Source organism: Syngnathus acus, chromosome 6, assembly GCF_901709675.1.
Source record: "Syngnathus acus chromosome 6, fSynAcu1.2, whole genome shotgun sequence".
NCBI lineage: Eukaryota > Metazoa > Chordata > Actinopteri > Syngnathiformes > Syngnathidae > Syngnathus > Syngnathus acus.
This window is the reverse complement of record NC_051092.1, coordinates 7,421,196-7,437,501: the sequence shown is the minus strand read 5'-3', so window position 1 is coordinate 7,437,501 and position 16,306 is coordinate 7,421,196. Positions and strand designations below refer to the sequence as shown.

The 16,306-nt window shown below is 41.2% G+C and overlaps 1 protein-coding gene across 3 annotated transcripts in view; it reads right to left on the bottom strand.

The window, feature by feature from the left end:
- The window catches only part of itpr2 (inositol 1,4,5-trisphosphate receptor, type 2), a 45,597-nt gene that overhangs the window by 13,931 nt on the left and 15,360 nt on the right, over nt 1–16,306 (bottom strand). For 2 of the 3 annotated variants that reach the window (XM_037254993.1, XM_037254995.1), the window contains exons 21-39: nt 16,086–16,233; nt 15,502–15,689; nt 15,286–15,412; nt 15,152–15,209; nt 14,827–14,992; nt 14,517–14,681; nt 14,018–14,104; nt 13,822–13,947; nt 13,609–13,731; nt 12,628–12,828; nt 12,139–12,390; nt 11,772–11,897; nt 11,551–11,679; nt 11,189–11,303; nt 10,904–11,085; nt 10,372–10,514; nt 8,763–8,871; nt 351–471; nt 28–215 (exon numbers count right to left, since the gene is read on the bottom strand). In XM_037254993.1, coding sequence (XP_037110888.1) covers nt 28–215; nt 351–471; nt 8,763–8,871; nt 10,372–10,514; nt 10,904–11,085; nt 11,189–11,303; nt 11,551–11,679; nt 11,772–11,897; nt 12,139–12,390; nt 12,628–12,828; nt 13,609–13,731; nt 13,822–13,947; nt 14,018–14,104; nt 14,517–14,681; nt 14,827–14,992; nt 15,152–15,209; nt 15,286–15,412; nt 15,502–15,689; nt 16,086–16,233 — 2,754 coding nt within the window. The remainder of the gene's footprint in view (nt 1–27; nt 216–350; nt 472–8,762; nt 8,872–10,371; nt 10,515–10,903; nt 11,086–11,188; nt 11,304–11,550; nt 11,680–11,771; nt 11,898–12,138; nt 12,391–12,627; nt 12,829–13,608; nt 13,732–13,821; nt 13,948–14,017; nt 14,105–14,516; nt 14,682–14,826; nt 14,993–15,151; nt 15,210–15,285; nt 15,413–15,501; nt 15,690–16,085; nt 16,234–16,306) is intronic. The other variant, XM_037254994.1, reaches the window with a different exon arrangement.

Here is a 16,306-nt window from a genome sequence, read left to right as displayed (position 1 = left end):
ATGTGTTATGAAGTCTATGACAATAACCTGTATCTGTGTATTTCCACCTTGCAGAAGGGCATTGCCCAACAAGACACTCTCCTCAAACACTTGGTCATTCTTCGTGTTGACAATGAGGTCAATCACCAGCTCAGTCGCTCCAACAATGTCGAGCTGACACTGGATTTCCATGATACTACTGCATGGCTTGTCAAAGTCGGCTGTGAGAGAACCTCCTGTCGAGAACAAACATGCATTACGGCCATGTCAATAGAAATAGTTCACAGCAGTTGGACACGTGTGATATTGAAAGTTGCACATTCTAATTGACAGTCCATTACATTTGTGAGGTGCCAGTTTATACAAGGTACCTGCAAATGTTGGCTTGGGAAAACAAGGAGGTGAGCTGTTTCCAATCCCAATCTCGGTCTTAGAAGCGCATCTTTGATTTCCAAAGTAGCGAGTGAGGAGAATCTCTCTCAACTCCTTTCCCTAAATTGAAAGAAAATATGCTCTCAAATCCATATAATCATTATTTCAAATGTAAGATGAATGTATTTTTTATTAAGATGTATTTAAATTATGACTGGTTGCATAAGTGCATCCCCGATGCTTATACTGCAAGGATAGCATAACGCGTTTCAAGTGCATACAGAGACAAATGAGGCAATGTCACGCCTCACCAACGCTGTTGGTTAGGTGCAGTCCAGCAGAAGATGTGGACGTGGCCATGCAGCTGACGCTCTCTGTGTCAGTAAACATCTCATCTGCAGTCAGTGGAGACACTTGTCTGCCTGCACTGTCTGGCTGAGTGTTCACAAAAACACCAGCACACCCTTCTTGACAACTAAAGTTGAGGATCCACTGAGCCCTCCTCATTTCCATGCAGCATTGCACAGACACAGTCTGTGTGCGACTACATGACAGACATTACAAACTCGTCCCAAAGTACACTTTCTCACATTGCAGAGAGAATAATGTTGGACTTAACGCTTCCTCTTTTTACCAGGACGTGTTAGTTTTGTATAAATTGGAAATGAAAACTCTCCAGGGTTTTTGCTTGTTTTCTCTCCTCAGGGTGCTGCAGTCTGCTGGCTCGCTCTGCAGAGAGAGAGCGAGAGAAACAGGAGGGCAGGATGGCGGCAGATGAGAGTCAGCCCAGTCTGACTCATCTTGCTGCTGCATTGACGAGAAACCCTCCAGTCAGACGTGTAGTAGGCATGAGAGGAGTGACAGAAATAGAGGTAGACTAACTCATGAGAATATGTAAGGTTGCCCAGGAAACAAAACGAGTACGGTGCAGACTTTTAAAATGTGCACCGGCACGCCACACTGCGGCTGTGGTGTCTAGAGCTGCCGATCCCCACCTTCGGCTTTCACACACACAGACACACACCTTCCCCCTCCTTCCACACTTCTTCCACCTTCCCCATGCCTCACGTTTCTACTGTCTGCATTTTTTACCACAACAAAGAAGTATGGAAAAAAAAAAAGTCAAAAAGGTTGCCCTTTGCTAGACTACGGTCAGACAAGGTCAATTGTCTGCAAAACTGAGGCCATAGGAAGCACAGTGCCAAATAAATGGGGTCCAAATCATGTGGACAGTTACAGCGGTGCCAGCATGATAACAATATAGAACCCCAGGAAATAACAGGGGGAAAAAAAGTGTTGATTCCACAGCGAACCATCCTGATTTTGCGGGGATCAAATCTTAATTTTTGTGGGCATTTAAAACAACCTAAAATGAGCAATTACAAAACAAATTCAAGTACCAATGAATAAACAACAATGATAACAACAATAACAATAATCACATTTCATTTCCATAACTTATAAAGTGCAACAACAACAACAAAAATCACCAAACTATGGTTTTGAAGCACAAGTGATATTAATCAAAGATTTAAAGTGTTGACTTGGAAGTCCTATCTGGCCTTTTTGGCCGGTGGTACTCGAGGGGAAGCTGCTGAACCGTCTGGCCAAGCAGAATGCGGGCAAAACTAAGTAAATAAATATATTCTGAAAACTGCGGTGAATCCACAAGTGCTGCACCACACTATTTTCCCAAATTTTGATCTCTTGACCTGGGAAAGGTTGTTTTCTTTATGAAATTATATCTTTCATTTTATTTTTTTTAAACGGCAAAGACACTGTTCTCTGGTTCTCAGATTGTTTGCATATTTAACTAATAAAATAGAGTCTTCATGGCCAAAATCTCTATCTGAATCTGAGCATCAATGCAATTTATTTGACTATATCAGTGATAAACAATGTAAGAGTGCACACCTGGTTGTGCGCCATGCTAACCTGGTACATAAAAAGCACACGAGATACATATCACAACTTCCAACTTTAAAAACAAGTGGTTTCACACATCAGGTTCTGTTTCAGAAACAGCCGTAAATAAGAGAATCTAAACGATCTTTTGATGTGAAATCAAAACATACAGTCTGTGTAGATTTAATTTGCTCACAGAGCATAGCAACATTCCTGTGGACAGTACAGAGTTCACATGAAGAGAACAAAGCGTCAATGTGTTGCTTCCTGGAATATGTCAAATGGACAGGCATAATTGCGGAGCTGTGCTCTGGCCACATAACATATGACCATAATTAATATTGAGCAGCAAACTTGTTTACTTGTAGTAAAACTCCAAACATTATATTGGAAAGTCTGACTTTTTAATGGCTAAAGAACCATGAGTGATTTCAAAATAGAGTTGCTCGTATAAATAATGCAGTAGTTCTGTTGTTTTCTGTAAGCTGCGTTTTCTTCAAAAGAAGTTTAAGCAGGACATAAATTTAGGACTGCAATTGATCATTTTGATGACGTTAGCAGGGGTAATGTTAATCATCGGCTGTGTTTTTGACACGATTTCATTAGTAATGCTGTTACGCTCTAATTGAATCAACTCAAATCTGAATGCCTACATCTAGGGACCTCATGAAAAGCTACGCACTCATCACATGCCTCCAGTTACAATGTTTTCGAGATGCACTGTGTCATGGCAGAGAAAATGCTTTTATTCAGCTAACAGGCGCAACAGCAAAACAAATTAGGCCCACATGTGAGAGCAATTGGCAAGACTGCTTCAAGGGAGTTTGCAGCATAAACAAGTGTTCAAAACTCTTAGCTGGAGGACAGCATGTGATTCCTTAACCATATTAAAAATAGAAAAACTGACATGTAAAAAAGAAAAGGTTTTCTGTCCAAGGACGACATGTTTGTTGTTTTTGTTTGACATTAATTCATCTTCATAGATCCTTTTACTATTCTGATATAGGGCAGAGTGTAAAGATAAAACATTTCCCCTCAAGCTGGGATGTCATGGGTGAGATATTGCAGTGGGACTCAAAGGCTGGAATGATGCCACACAAATTATGTAAGAGGACAAATTGGATGATGTCACTCAACATGCGCTAAATGCAGAAAAAAAAAAAGAACAGAGAAACAAGGGGTTCGTGCATATTCACTAATACTGACGGATACTGTTGGCTTATTAGCACCACCTAGCAAAACCTTAGAAACGAGAGCCATGCTACTGACACTATCTCAATGATCTCAACAAACATCACATGATTATAACTCATTCTCAAATTGCAAGGGTATGAAGTGCGTGGAGGTCATGCATGCCATTGTGTTTGCCAGCCATTTGCATTTCAACTCCATGACGTTTAGCCCATATTCTGAAAATTTGAACTCAAAAGCATGTCACAATTTAACAAACTCCTCCATTTACTATACATTTAGGCTAAAAGGCACAACTCTTTCTGTCCTGGATTTAAAGGCTTCAATTTAAACAATGAAACCATTTATTTGCAGATTTTCCCAATCCCGGGAATGTATTTTTAGCTCATCTTAAACACACCAAAATTGTTTGCTGTTCATTAATTTTCCAATGAATGTTAACTCATCCGATTCCTTAAGTCAAACTCTTACATTCAAATTGGTTCTGGTCAAGCGTACACCTGAAATTGTTGAAGGCAACGAATTGCATTTATTACAAGCAGTGGAGTTCTGAGCCGGTTGAATCTGATGGTGGGATTAGTGAAGGAGTCTGAAGAGGAGAGATTTACAAAAGTCAAGACAAGAAGCAACAAGGCTGTGCGCAAGGATAGAGGCACTATGAGACATTGCAACAAAAGCTTTAATCTACTTGCACGTGTGGCCAATAAATTTGCTGATTTGTTTTTTAATTCTTGAACATTTTATGTTGTTGACAAACGTCTGCTTCGCAACTTTCACAACTGGGGCAAGGGGAAACTAAAGCGTGATCAACTAAGACGGATAAACTGTTAACTGGAGAATGCAGATTTTGTGCCATCAAGGAGGACTTTCATTTTGTCATTGTTTAATTATATAAAGTTAGTGGTGAACCAGGTGTTAATGTCGAATAAACAGAGGGTTAATGAGGACAGAGAAATATTGGAGTTGCAGAAAGGGTAGAGCTGGGCGTCAAAGCAAAGAAAAATGTATGAAAAAGAGGGAGGAAGGGAGATATTGAAAAGCAGGGGGCCCCAGTACAGAGCCCTGGGGCACACCTGTATTCGCTGGGTAGAGAGTCAGATAATTTCATTACAAAAAATCTCACATCGAGTTTACAAACTTTCAAATTGCTACTGTATCACTGTTTCCTTGGTGGTGTCAGTGTTGAAAACTAAAAGTATGAAAGCTTTTTTGTTACAAAAAGGCAATTGGGACACTTTGAATGAACATCCAGTAAATGACTTTGTATTTTGTTTTATATTTATGTTAAATATGTGAGTCTTATAAAGCGGTGCATCTTATTTGTGGGGAAAAAAAGGTTTTTAAGTTGTTTTTTACATCTCGTAATGAGTGTGCTGAGTAGAACGCATTTTGTACATGCACGCACACACACATGCACACACACACGTGCACACACACACGTGCACACACACATGCCCATGCGCACGCACACACATACACCGACTTCCTGTCCCCAGACACGGCCAGAGCAGACAAACAACACGTGCTGATTTCTTGTCACTGTGGAAACTAGAACATAATATACAAACACCTAACTGATGAATCAAGGACACCCTTTTTCCTGCCATTATCACATTCACTATTATCATTGTTGTCCTAAAATTAAATTACTTATTAAGGGTCACAGAGTTTAAATTAAGTGACTTCAACTTTCTGACTGGCTACAACAAACTTCCAGAATTCAAATAAAGGTCATTTGAGCATTTGAGGTGAACTCATGGATGAGTTGACACACAGGAACAGCCAGCATGGCACTGCATGCTTTGGAATGTGCGTGCGTCTAAGAGAGTCTTACCATACACATGGGTGCATGCGATGCGCTTAGCATTGAGAGGGTGGTAATCTGTAAATCTGCTTTGCCTTGGCAAGGTTGTGATAAACTTGGCAAGCGAGGGGAAAAAGGGACAGACAGAGTGACTGACTGGCAGAGGCTAGGTGTGAAAGAAAAAAAGGTGAGCAGGGAGGGTGAGTGGCAAAATTAAACGTCATCTTGATTGATGCATACATACTTTAAAGAATAAGTACTAAATAATCTTCCTTTAGATAGCAGAAGGTACAGTACAGTCATGCTGTGAGTGTGAACAGTTGAAGCTTCATAAACCCACATTCCACATTAAATATTGGAAATTTGTGAGCGTACTGAAAGGAGATCATCCTTTTTTCAGTATTCCTTGTTTTTGTGACATTTTGCATTGGTGGTGTGCCATCATTTAAAATAAAAATCAAATACAGTAAATAAAGGTCAGAAATGATTTTATTAAACGACACGCTAACCTCATACATGCTAAATTGAAGATGCAACTAGATTGCATAGGCCCACAAGCAATCAATGCATGAGTTTGTTTGGAACCAGTCAGCGCCAAGTTCAATTACTGTGATCAAACCTCAACTAACATGTCACACTATGAAGGACAACAGGAAAACATGTTTGGTGAAAATGAACCAAAGGCTGCAAGGGCGTAATTAACCGTTGAGTGACAAAGTATGAGGCGATCAATATTTCATTAAATTCCTCATACTCGGACAAACAAAACATGTACCTTTGTAAACATACAATGGCTTATCATATTTCAGTGAATAATGAAGTACTGCTAAGATATTTTCATGACAATTTCTCCCTCCCATGCACCCACAACCATTCTCCCCACTTCCATTTAAGCCACAAACAGTAACTATTTGGAAAGTACCCATTATCTCTCTTTGGTTACTCTATTGACCAATAAACGAGCGGCGCGAGAAGCTAAGCCAGGTGTACATCCAGAACGTGATGGACGCAGACAAAGACAGAAGGAAGAGAATGTCAGCGAGAAGGAGGAAGAGAGCGAGACGAAGGAGGGAGGGAGGGGTGGCTATGAGTGAGAACGCGATGGTCCACGTGACGTTGGCTCAGCTACTGCAGGCTATTACATAAGTACAACCCCTGCCCTCTCGCCTCATGGACTGAGCAGACGCCGCTTCTCTCCAATCCCTCACGCTGCAGCCGTCGCACCCTCCCCCCCTCTTTCGCTCACATGGATCCTCACATGGCTGCCTCCCTTTCTTCCTCCTCACCATCTCTCTCTCCCCCCACCAACTCATTGCACCCCTGGGCAGCCACCAGCCTCTAATGCTAATGCTGTCACTCCGTCTCCCTCTCCCTCTCCTTGTCTGTTTTTGTCTGTCTCTCATTATTTCCATCAACTTCTTTCGCCTCCCCCTCTGTGCCTCCCCCCCCCCTCTCTGTGCAGTTAGGCTGCAGCTCCACGCTCAGGGCTACAAGGATATGACAGAGGCCACTGAGACACACACCTACACAAGGCGATATTTATCCTACCTCTGCGCACTGTCTGGCTTTTTAATGCCATGTACAGAGAAGAGACAAGTTTTCCACTATCTGATCTTTTAGTACAAGTCAATTAAGGTTTACGAATACCACAAGAAGAAAAAACTAATTAAGTGTCCACAAGACACCAGCACGAACATGTCCCTTCATTTCCTCACAGGTTGTTAACATTTATTCAGGAAATAACCAGCATTTTGCATGTCTACACGAATAAGAAACATTGTTATTCATTGCGGATGTCATATTTTGTTCATCAGTTATTTAATCAGGAGGTGGCACGGTGTTGCAGTGGTTAGCAGGTACGTATGCCTCACATTGCAGAAATTGTGGATTCACTTCCAGGCTGCGTCCTTCCTGTGTGGAATTTGCATGTTCTCCCCTGTGCCTGCGTGGGTTTCCTTCGGGTATAGTCTGATTAACCAGCTCAGTGGCCTAGTGGTAGAGTGTCCGCCCTGAGACTGGAAGGTTGTGGGTTCAAACCCCGGCCGGGTCATACCAAAGACTATAAAAATGGGACCCATTGCCTCCCTGCTTGGCACTCAGCATTAAGGGTTGGAATTGGGGGGTTAGATCACCAACTGATTCCCGAGCGCGGCACCGCTGCTGCTCACTGCTCCCCTCTCCCCCAGGGGATGGATTAAAATCACACGGGGATGGGTTAAATGCAGAGGACAAATTTCACCACACCCAGGTGTGTGTGTGACGATCATTGGGACTTTAATCTTAATCTTAATCTTTAATTTACTCCCACGTTCCAAAAACATGCATGGTAGCATTCTAAATGGTTCTTAGTTGTGATCGTGTCAATGCTTGTTTGTCTTTGTGTGCCCTCTGATTGGCTGGCGACCAGTTCAGGCTGTACCTCGCCCACTGCCAAAAGACTGCTGGGATAGTCTCCAGCACACCCACAGCCCTCGTGAGGAGAAAACGCTTCAGATAGTGGATGGATGGATTATTTAGTTAAGTTCCAATGGGGTTCCTATAACAGTACAATACTTCGAGCTGATATGGCAATGCAGCAACTTGTACCGAAATTTTGTTTTGACCAATCCCAAAATGGATTATATCATCACCAGCATTTTTACCAGCTAAAAATAAACAAGCTGTTGTTCCTTCAAAAAGGAAACCGTATCTAATTTTGCAAGAAAAAATGTTATTGCAAAGTCAGTGCATTTGTCCACCGGTGTCGCCATGTTTAGTTTGTTTCTACCGGCCTCTGCCCTTCTTGTTTTCGTCACAGATCCAAAAACACACTTGCTTTGTGATTGGTCTGCACCATCAGTGGTTTGGCTCGGAGAGAAATCCGCGGGCTCGGGACAAGATGGGTTCTCTGGGTTTGCTTGCAATGGTGGCATGCAATACAAAAGTAATGATGGTAATATAATAACAGGCGTTGTGATAAGGAACACCAGTACTAATAAAGTGATGCAAGCTTGCGTATGGAAAATAAATATGCAATATCCTGAGAGGAGGAACATGATCAACGCCTCAAGGTAATCGTCATGAGGGACCTGACATTTGCAGTTTCCAGCTTTACTTTCCACGCCATCGTGACCAAACACAATCACGAGGTCACTTCCCTCAATCACCAGCTGTTATTCCATCACCAAATAGTTGAAGTAGTGTCCTCCGCACAGCCTCTGCAGTATTGATTTGCTTATTCAGACCTCACCCCTCATCCTTTACCAGCTCTCCTTGCTTCCTCCCCCTACTGTGCCTCTCAGTCTGTGTCCTCAAGTGCCTCCTATCCTTACGTAACTCAGAAAGGCCCACTGCATACAGATGAGGGAGATTCTTGGCTCACAGACATGGGAGAGAATGAGGGTTGCCGGCAGCAGCAGAGCACCGCTGACACTTACAAACAGGGCTAAGCAGACAACAAACCTTGAAAATGTTCCCCCTCATTACAAGGACTTTGTGTCTATGAGCCAAATCGTGTGGGTGGACTACTCACAGACTCCTGAACCCAGTCCTTCTTGTCCAGCATTTCTCGGAGTGTCTTCAGGATCTTGATGCAAAGCTTTTCCTCTTTGTCCATAAGCTTCTTGGTGTGTTTGATAAGCCTGTAAAAAGCCATAAAGGTTTTATATCAGCGCTAATCATATTTTGCCTTATTTATTTTTATTTTTTTTAAATCTGGTGGCAAAATGACACTGGCAAATAATCCATCAAGTCTCATAATCGATCATACAATTTCTGCGTCATATGTAAGATTGAGAATGTAATGAAATGAAAGATAATGCAAGAAAGTGAATGGCTGAATCGATGTAGTACTGATGCCATTTGTCTTACATATTTAATAGAACAACTAACACTTAATATTTGTAATTTAGACTAGCAAGTGCAAAAAGTATAAAATGTTGGGATGGTTCCTCCGTTTTCACCAAATTGTACAATTCAGTTCAGCCACCACTGAACAGTTTGGAACAATGAAGCCTAACAGATCCATGAATAGTGTGACATCAGAGAGCAACCAAATACGAGTTCAGAATAGAAGAGGAATGCAAGGATAGAAGAAATCTTGCATTGTGCGTGTTCTGTCTTGATGGCATTTATATGATGAAAAGATGACAAGGTTTGTTTTGCAATCTATGCTAGTCTTGTATTCTCATAGTAGTGATTATTCTCGGTCAAACAATTAACACATTGTTATATGTTAAGCATCGCTCAAGCCAACCCAGCCCCAACGTAGGGTAGCAATAGCTTTCTTATTTGAATACATTTTCCTTTTTTGTAGTTTTGTTTCATCTGTGCTGTGGGATTTAAAGAGGGGGGGGGGGGGATTTAATGTCTGAGGGGGGTTTCTGTTAAAAAGTTAAGAAAATTAGAAAACAATTCTACATATAAGGGAGTTTGCACTACCTCACAAAAAACAAGGCCATTGTACAATAGTACAATTCATTTTGAAAGTATTACAAAAGTGATCTGAGATTGCTAAAACCAAACAGATGTGATGTGTTGACAGTGCTAACGGAGGTCCAAGGTGTGACCTTTATAAGGGTGACCTTTAATATGGGTTAGAGTTGATAAATATTTGAGGTAAAATTCATGCAATAAAAGAACATTCAGCTGCAAATGAGTTTGATGCAAGTTAAAATCATCTCAAACAATGACTTAGCTATACTTTTTAAAGATAATAGAAAGGATTGGTAAGTCTGTGCAAACAAACGGAAACTGTCTGTCTGTAAACAAGAACAGGATTGCTAAAAACAATACAGTGATGTTCACAAGTTGGGAATGCACTAACCCTGACTTATTTTTAATTAGAATGGCAAATTGTTAAACCATCAAGATTACAATCTAAAAATTTAGTCATCTAAAGGAAATGATTTGTTATTAAGGGAGCCATTATGCAATTTGTAATCTGCAAAAGAGTTTCAAGTACCCATTGGGAAACAAGTGGAATAAATCCTTATCAATTGGCATCTCTTTATGTAGCAAAACAACAAAAACGTTCATAGAACTTTTAAATGACAGGTTTTTTTTGTGGAGATGAAAACTTGTCAACTGAACCTTGTAAAGTTCTTGTTTTACTTAATCTGCTGTGATCGTTCGTGACTTACTTTGACATGAAAGCTCCACTCTCACAACGTAGGCGAGCGGCTTCTGGGAACAGCAGTTCAGGACTGTGGAGGACATCCACCAGCACAGAAAACTCGGCCTGAACCATCGGACTAAACTGCTCCTCCAGATGGGACACAACACCCTGCACACACATGCAGGCACATTCGTCAACTGATTTTGAAGCAAAATGGACTCAAAACATTATTTTGGTTTTTCAAGAAAATGGATGTAATTGGTGTGCAAAAGATATAGTGTCTCTTTGATGTTAACATTCATTTTGCAGAATATTGCCTTAAATATATGCATCAAAGAAGTACTCTAAATCTGAGGGCAACCATTCTATGCTATACATTACGTAAAGGTTTTAGTAGATTTGTCTGCATTTGTTTCGATGAACATCACAAATACATGGTACAAAGAAAGAAGATAAAATGTTTTCATCACAGAGCAAAAGATGGTTTTGGTGTCTGTCAAGGATTTTGGGGATTTTCCATCCTGCTGATAGCTATTTATCAGATAATTGATTAATACCTGCAACTTTTCAATGATGGTCTTGTAGTCAGGACCACCCAGGTTCTCCTTGCGGGGCCGCGCACGAGCAGAGGTTCTCCAGTCCTTTGCTGCCCGCTGAACCATGTTACTGCGGACCTTTAGAGACAGCGTGTTGACTTGACTATCCAGGTCAACTGGGATTGCTATTGCCCGTGCCTTGGCTAAAAAAAAAAAAAAGCATGCAGAATTTGTAGTATTTTGTTTTCAGCCAAATGAGTCAAAAATGTTGAGCTGTCAATCAAATTGTAATCGCTCAGTCCTTACCAACGTCAGCTAGTGTTCTGATGCAGTTCTCAATATTTGCCTTCTGTGTGACCCACGTGCAGCTGTAGAGCCTGAAAGCTGACTGGAGCAGCTTGACAAAGATGGATTGGTTTGTCTGTGGCAAAGGGAAGACATAGGACACCTAGCAATCAAATGCAGCGCAAATTTCGACAAATAAACATTAAATACCTACTTTAAATATGCCGATAATTGGCACTTAATAAACAGCCAAAGACTAAATGAAACTTTACAACGAAACTATGAAATTAGCTAAACTCAGTAAAGCTCCTAATAAAATCACTGGCAGCGGGTTATTCGTCCCATGTTTTGTTTAACTATGTACTTTATGTCTTTAAGTATACCTGAAGGTTGGAGTGGTTGACAGAAAATGGCGAACTAAAAAACCCAGTGATGATGGCCATCACTGGCTCCGTCACATACTTCTCAAGGGCCAAATCGGCATGGGTCCGGTCTGTGGTAGTGTTACATACCTAGAGATACAAATAGCGTATGATTTAGCTGGTCCTTTCGTTGAACACAACGAAATTGTGAACTGAATTGCGACTTGAGATATGAGCCTTACTCTGGACATATCAACCAGGATATTGTCAAACAGCTTCCAGATATGATTGGAGGTATAGATTTCTTTCATTTCTACTTCTGTGTCTACATAACAGTGATTGACAAAGTTCACATACGCAGTTTTCACCTGTTAGGAGGAAAAGAGAAGCATGAAAACATTTAGCTAAACATATCCATCTTTTGGCCCATTGTTTTATTAATTGCTCTGCTCAAGATGTTTAAGAGTTGTGAAGTTGACGTATGACAAACGTTTGCTTTCTGGATAGTTCTGGCTTGGCATGACTGGACTTTGTATTTATAATCAAAGGCAGCGCAATCAATTTTCATATTTAAACAACGATTGAGCAGATGAACAATGTAGACTTTACCTCTGGGATGCAATTGACATCTGTCACAACTTTGACAATGTCATCCAGTGGTAGCAAAGAGTTACATTTCAGCTCAGTGTAGACATTCTTGCCCTCAGTGCAGGCAGCAAGCAGCTCCACAAGCGTGTTATGGTAAGCCAGAGCGCCATCTTCATCGGTGCGCTCACGCTCGGACGCCATCATCTGGAGCAAGACTGGAAACGAGGAGCGGTCATTGTAGAACACCAGGACATCCTCGCCCCCGTTCACAAGCTGCAAGATGAACAAGAAAGAACACCTTTCCTTTTATTATCACAAGCTTGATGAGCTCAACCTACTAGTTATTTGAGAACATTGCGAATTACAATATTTGCAGTAACAAATGATGAATTAATGAGTTTTACTGAACATGATGCGCTTTACACAGGAAGCGGACAAATGGTTTATAATGACTAATTGACACACTGCTGAAGAAAATACAGTTTGAAGATTCATAGACTGATCCCTCACCTCAGTCATAACTTTGTCCTGACATTTCTTCACATATTTCCCTTCCGCTTTCACAATGGTTTGGAGGAACTTCAAGTACAGAACATGGCGCCCGTGCGTTTCAATGCAGTGAACAAAGTGATGAACTACGCGGTCGCTGATTTCATTGCACAGCTGGTAGTAATTCATAAAGATGTGACGCACTGTTTCAGCTTCGAGTAACTGTTGAGAAACAAAAAGTCATATTTCAGTCTTGTGAAAAATGACAGAGGGCTTTTCACGGTAACGTTTTAAAAAATGTTACAGGACAATATACGAAGTAGTGGTGCACCACTAAAAAATTACAAGTACTGACATTAGAATATTCACTGACACTAAGTAACAAAACTTGATGTCTTGCAATTCTGATAAAAATATTTGCTTTTGAACGTCACTCAAATCCAAGACTTTCTATCGTAGTCGACCTGAGTGTTGCTATCCATGCTTACATTTAAGCTGCACCGAATGTTTAGAATGCGTATTAGTGTCGTAATCTCGGAGCAGTTTCAAGAGTATGCGCACCACTGTACCGACGGTACGGACCAATTTATTTCTAAACTTGACACAGTGTGACAAACTTGGCCAATCACAGATTGTAGTGACCGTCAGAGTGAGAAAATAACATGTCAATCACTTTTCCATGCACGCCGCCCACACGCACTCTCAGTCTGATTGACCCGGCCGGCTAAGAACACAGCCCCCTCGTACTTGAGCAATTACTGAATTACACTTAGCAGCAAAATGAAAATAGACACTCCTTAAGACAAATGATTGTCTTTAGGGGCAGTGCTTTGGTCAGTGATTCGACCCATTTGGACGGTAATGTTAAGCTACATTTGAGGTTTGCTAGCAAGTTTTAAAAATGACATAGTCCACCTTTAAATTTTGTAGATAAAATGCCTTTTTCAGTTTTATTCTAATGCTTCCCTAAATATGATTGCAGTTAGTCACAATCATACCCACCCCTGGAGTAAGGAAGAGATTGAGGTGTTTATGCAGCAGAAATTGGTTCTGATGATTCCCTCTGCAGAAGTTCTGCAGAAATGTATGTGCCAGGGTCATGATTTCATTCATCTTCTCATCATTCTGGGGGGAAAAAAAAAATCAAGAGAGGTGATGGGAGATACGGCCAGGCAGGTTGAGACAAGTTACTCCGCAGTTGTGGTTAATGCTCACTTTTTCAAAGGGGATTTGAAGCAGGTCCAGCACGACAGTATGAGCCCCCATGTTTTTCAGAAGCCTCTGCTGCTGCGTACGGATCTTTTTACCATGGTAACACAGCTTACTGAGACGTAGCAAGATCTACATATGAGACACAAAGAACACTTTATTGACATCTGCCAGCTAGATATCCAATCTTGAGACAACCTGCCTCTTTGACAATCTTGTAGTTGTTTTTCTTGTTGCTATCTATTTGAGGTTTATGGTTCCCATCATGGACAATGCTCAGTCCAGTCTCCTGGCAAGAGACAAAGAAAATCAGGAATTACAACTTGGCAATATTTGCATACTCAAAGATGCCACCCCCCCTTTCATCGGGAACATTCGATTTTGAGGATTTTCATGAACATTTTTGTTTCAGCCAAAATAAACATGCGACACCAGAATGACTCTGGACAACATTAATTTTATAATACATATATTTTTTTATTATAGGTTCTTTCTTTGAATAGTTTTGAAGGCCAAAGTATTGATGGCCTCTTGATTTGAGTTTTTATTTATTCAATACATTGAACTGTATTGCTAAATATATGAAAATGTAGAAAAAAAAAAAAAGGATAAAATGTACCTTGCCTCAATAAAGGTTGGGAAATGTTACTGTCATCGCAATTGTAATATTTCAACTTTGTTGTGGATACCCTTTTATTTACCTCTATGAGTTCTTTGCCCGGTCTGTCACCAAGGTCTTCACTGTTGTAGACTCCATTCTTCTCCACCCACAGTTCTGATTTCTCAACAGTTAGACGCAGTTGGTCAAGGTCAGCCTTAATTTGCTTGTAGTTCTCCACGTCCTGCTCTGAAACTAAGAGCTGGACCTGGAAAATACACAGACACAGGAAATTAATGAAGCACCAGCAGCAATAATATCTAACAATACCCATAGAAATCCTTTAAGATAACGCTGTACTTAATTAACTCGTACCAAAATGTTTCAGCTTAGCAAGACAGATGGTTGTGTACCTGTTTGAAGGCCTGCAGCACTTCAGCTTGCTGACTGAAGTGTTTGAAGATGAGCTGCAGTGAGCCAGATACCAACGGAGGATAGTCTTGCATCATGAGATGGATCAGAACCCTCAGGAACGTTCGGCCACCTTCATCATCAAGCTCCACTGCACTTAAGTCAGAGCTGAGATAAGCGGAAACTTTAACTCTCACACATGTCAGGTTTAGGTGCAGAGAGTGATGAGCTTTATGCACAAGAAGCATTGGTATCATTTAATTTGGTTTTATTGAAAGTATAAAGGGCGTTAGTAACGCAACGAGCGAAGGTGGATATTTGACCTACCTTCCAGCAAACATGCTCTCTGCTTTAGTCGCAATCTCATCAATGTCAGGCTCAGGAGCTGGAGACACAACGTGTACAGTGGAGCATTTCAGCTAGAGAAGTGACATCTACACAAATCTCAAAAGACATCTTACGCGTCGTGATGAGGAGCACATCAGTTTGTGAAACAGTGCTCTCTGATACGCTCTTCTCTCCAAACTCTTTCTTGTAGATGGACAGCAAATATGTGATCCTGTAATCCAGCCGCACACTCAGGATGAACTACCAAGAGAAGTGAAAACACACCCAAATTATTCAACGGATGAATTTGCATCAGATAACTCTTTGCCCACTAACACGAGAACTCGTACTTGCAGGATCTCTATGATCTTTAGCTTCGTGTCCATCACCATGACGTCCTCAGTGTCCAGAAGCATGTGTCCTTTGCCGTAGCGCAGTGAAGGAGGCGTGTCAGGCAGCCCTTGTGGCACACCTCGACTCATCACCATCTGGGTCATCATTTCTCCAACACCGTGGATTGTACGCAGGACATTGTTACCTGGAGGAGACGACCACATTCACACATCTGGCTAGGATTTGTTTACATATGTTTCAGGCAAGCCACATTTGTCCACCAAGATAATTAGCTACTGTTTCAATAGTTTATAAAAATGACTACATTTTAAACGCTTTGATGGGCTGACCATCAATACATTTTTTCATGGAACTTCCAGTTGACTTTGGGCAAAAAGCAGATTACACCGTGAACTGGTTACGAGTCAGTGGTAGGGCACAAATAGAGAAAGACAAGTCTCGGATTCACACTGGAACTGAGAGGGAATTGAACCCATGCTGACTGCACCGAGGTCTATGCGAGGAGCTAATCAGACTGAAAAGAATGAATAAATAAAAATAACCGAGGCAGTAAAATAAAATCTGTAGTAGTAACACGCACCAGCCTCCGGACTTTTGGTGAGCTTGTTCATGAAAGTGAGCGGGTGTTGAACAATATCCAGTATGGCCAGTAGAGTGCGGGTGAGTCGCAAGAGTTCACTAAAGCTATAGAAACCAAAGTAAACCAGGTTACGAGCCAGATTCACCACCTAGAAGAGAGAAGGGTAAATAAAATAAAGCCATTCAAAAAATGTACAATAGGAAAGTAATTTGTGTGCTCTA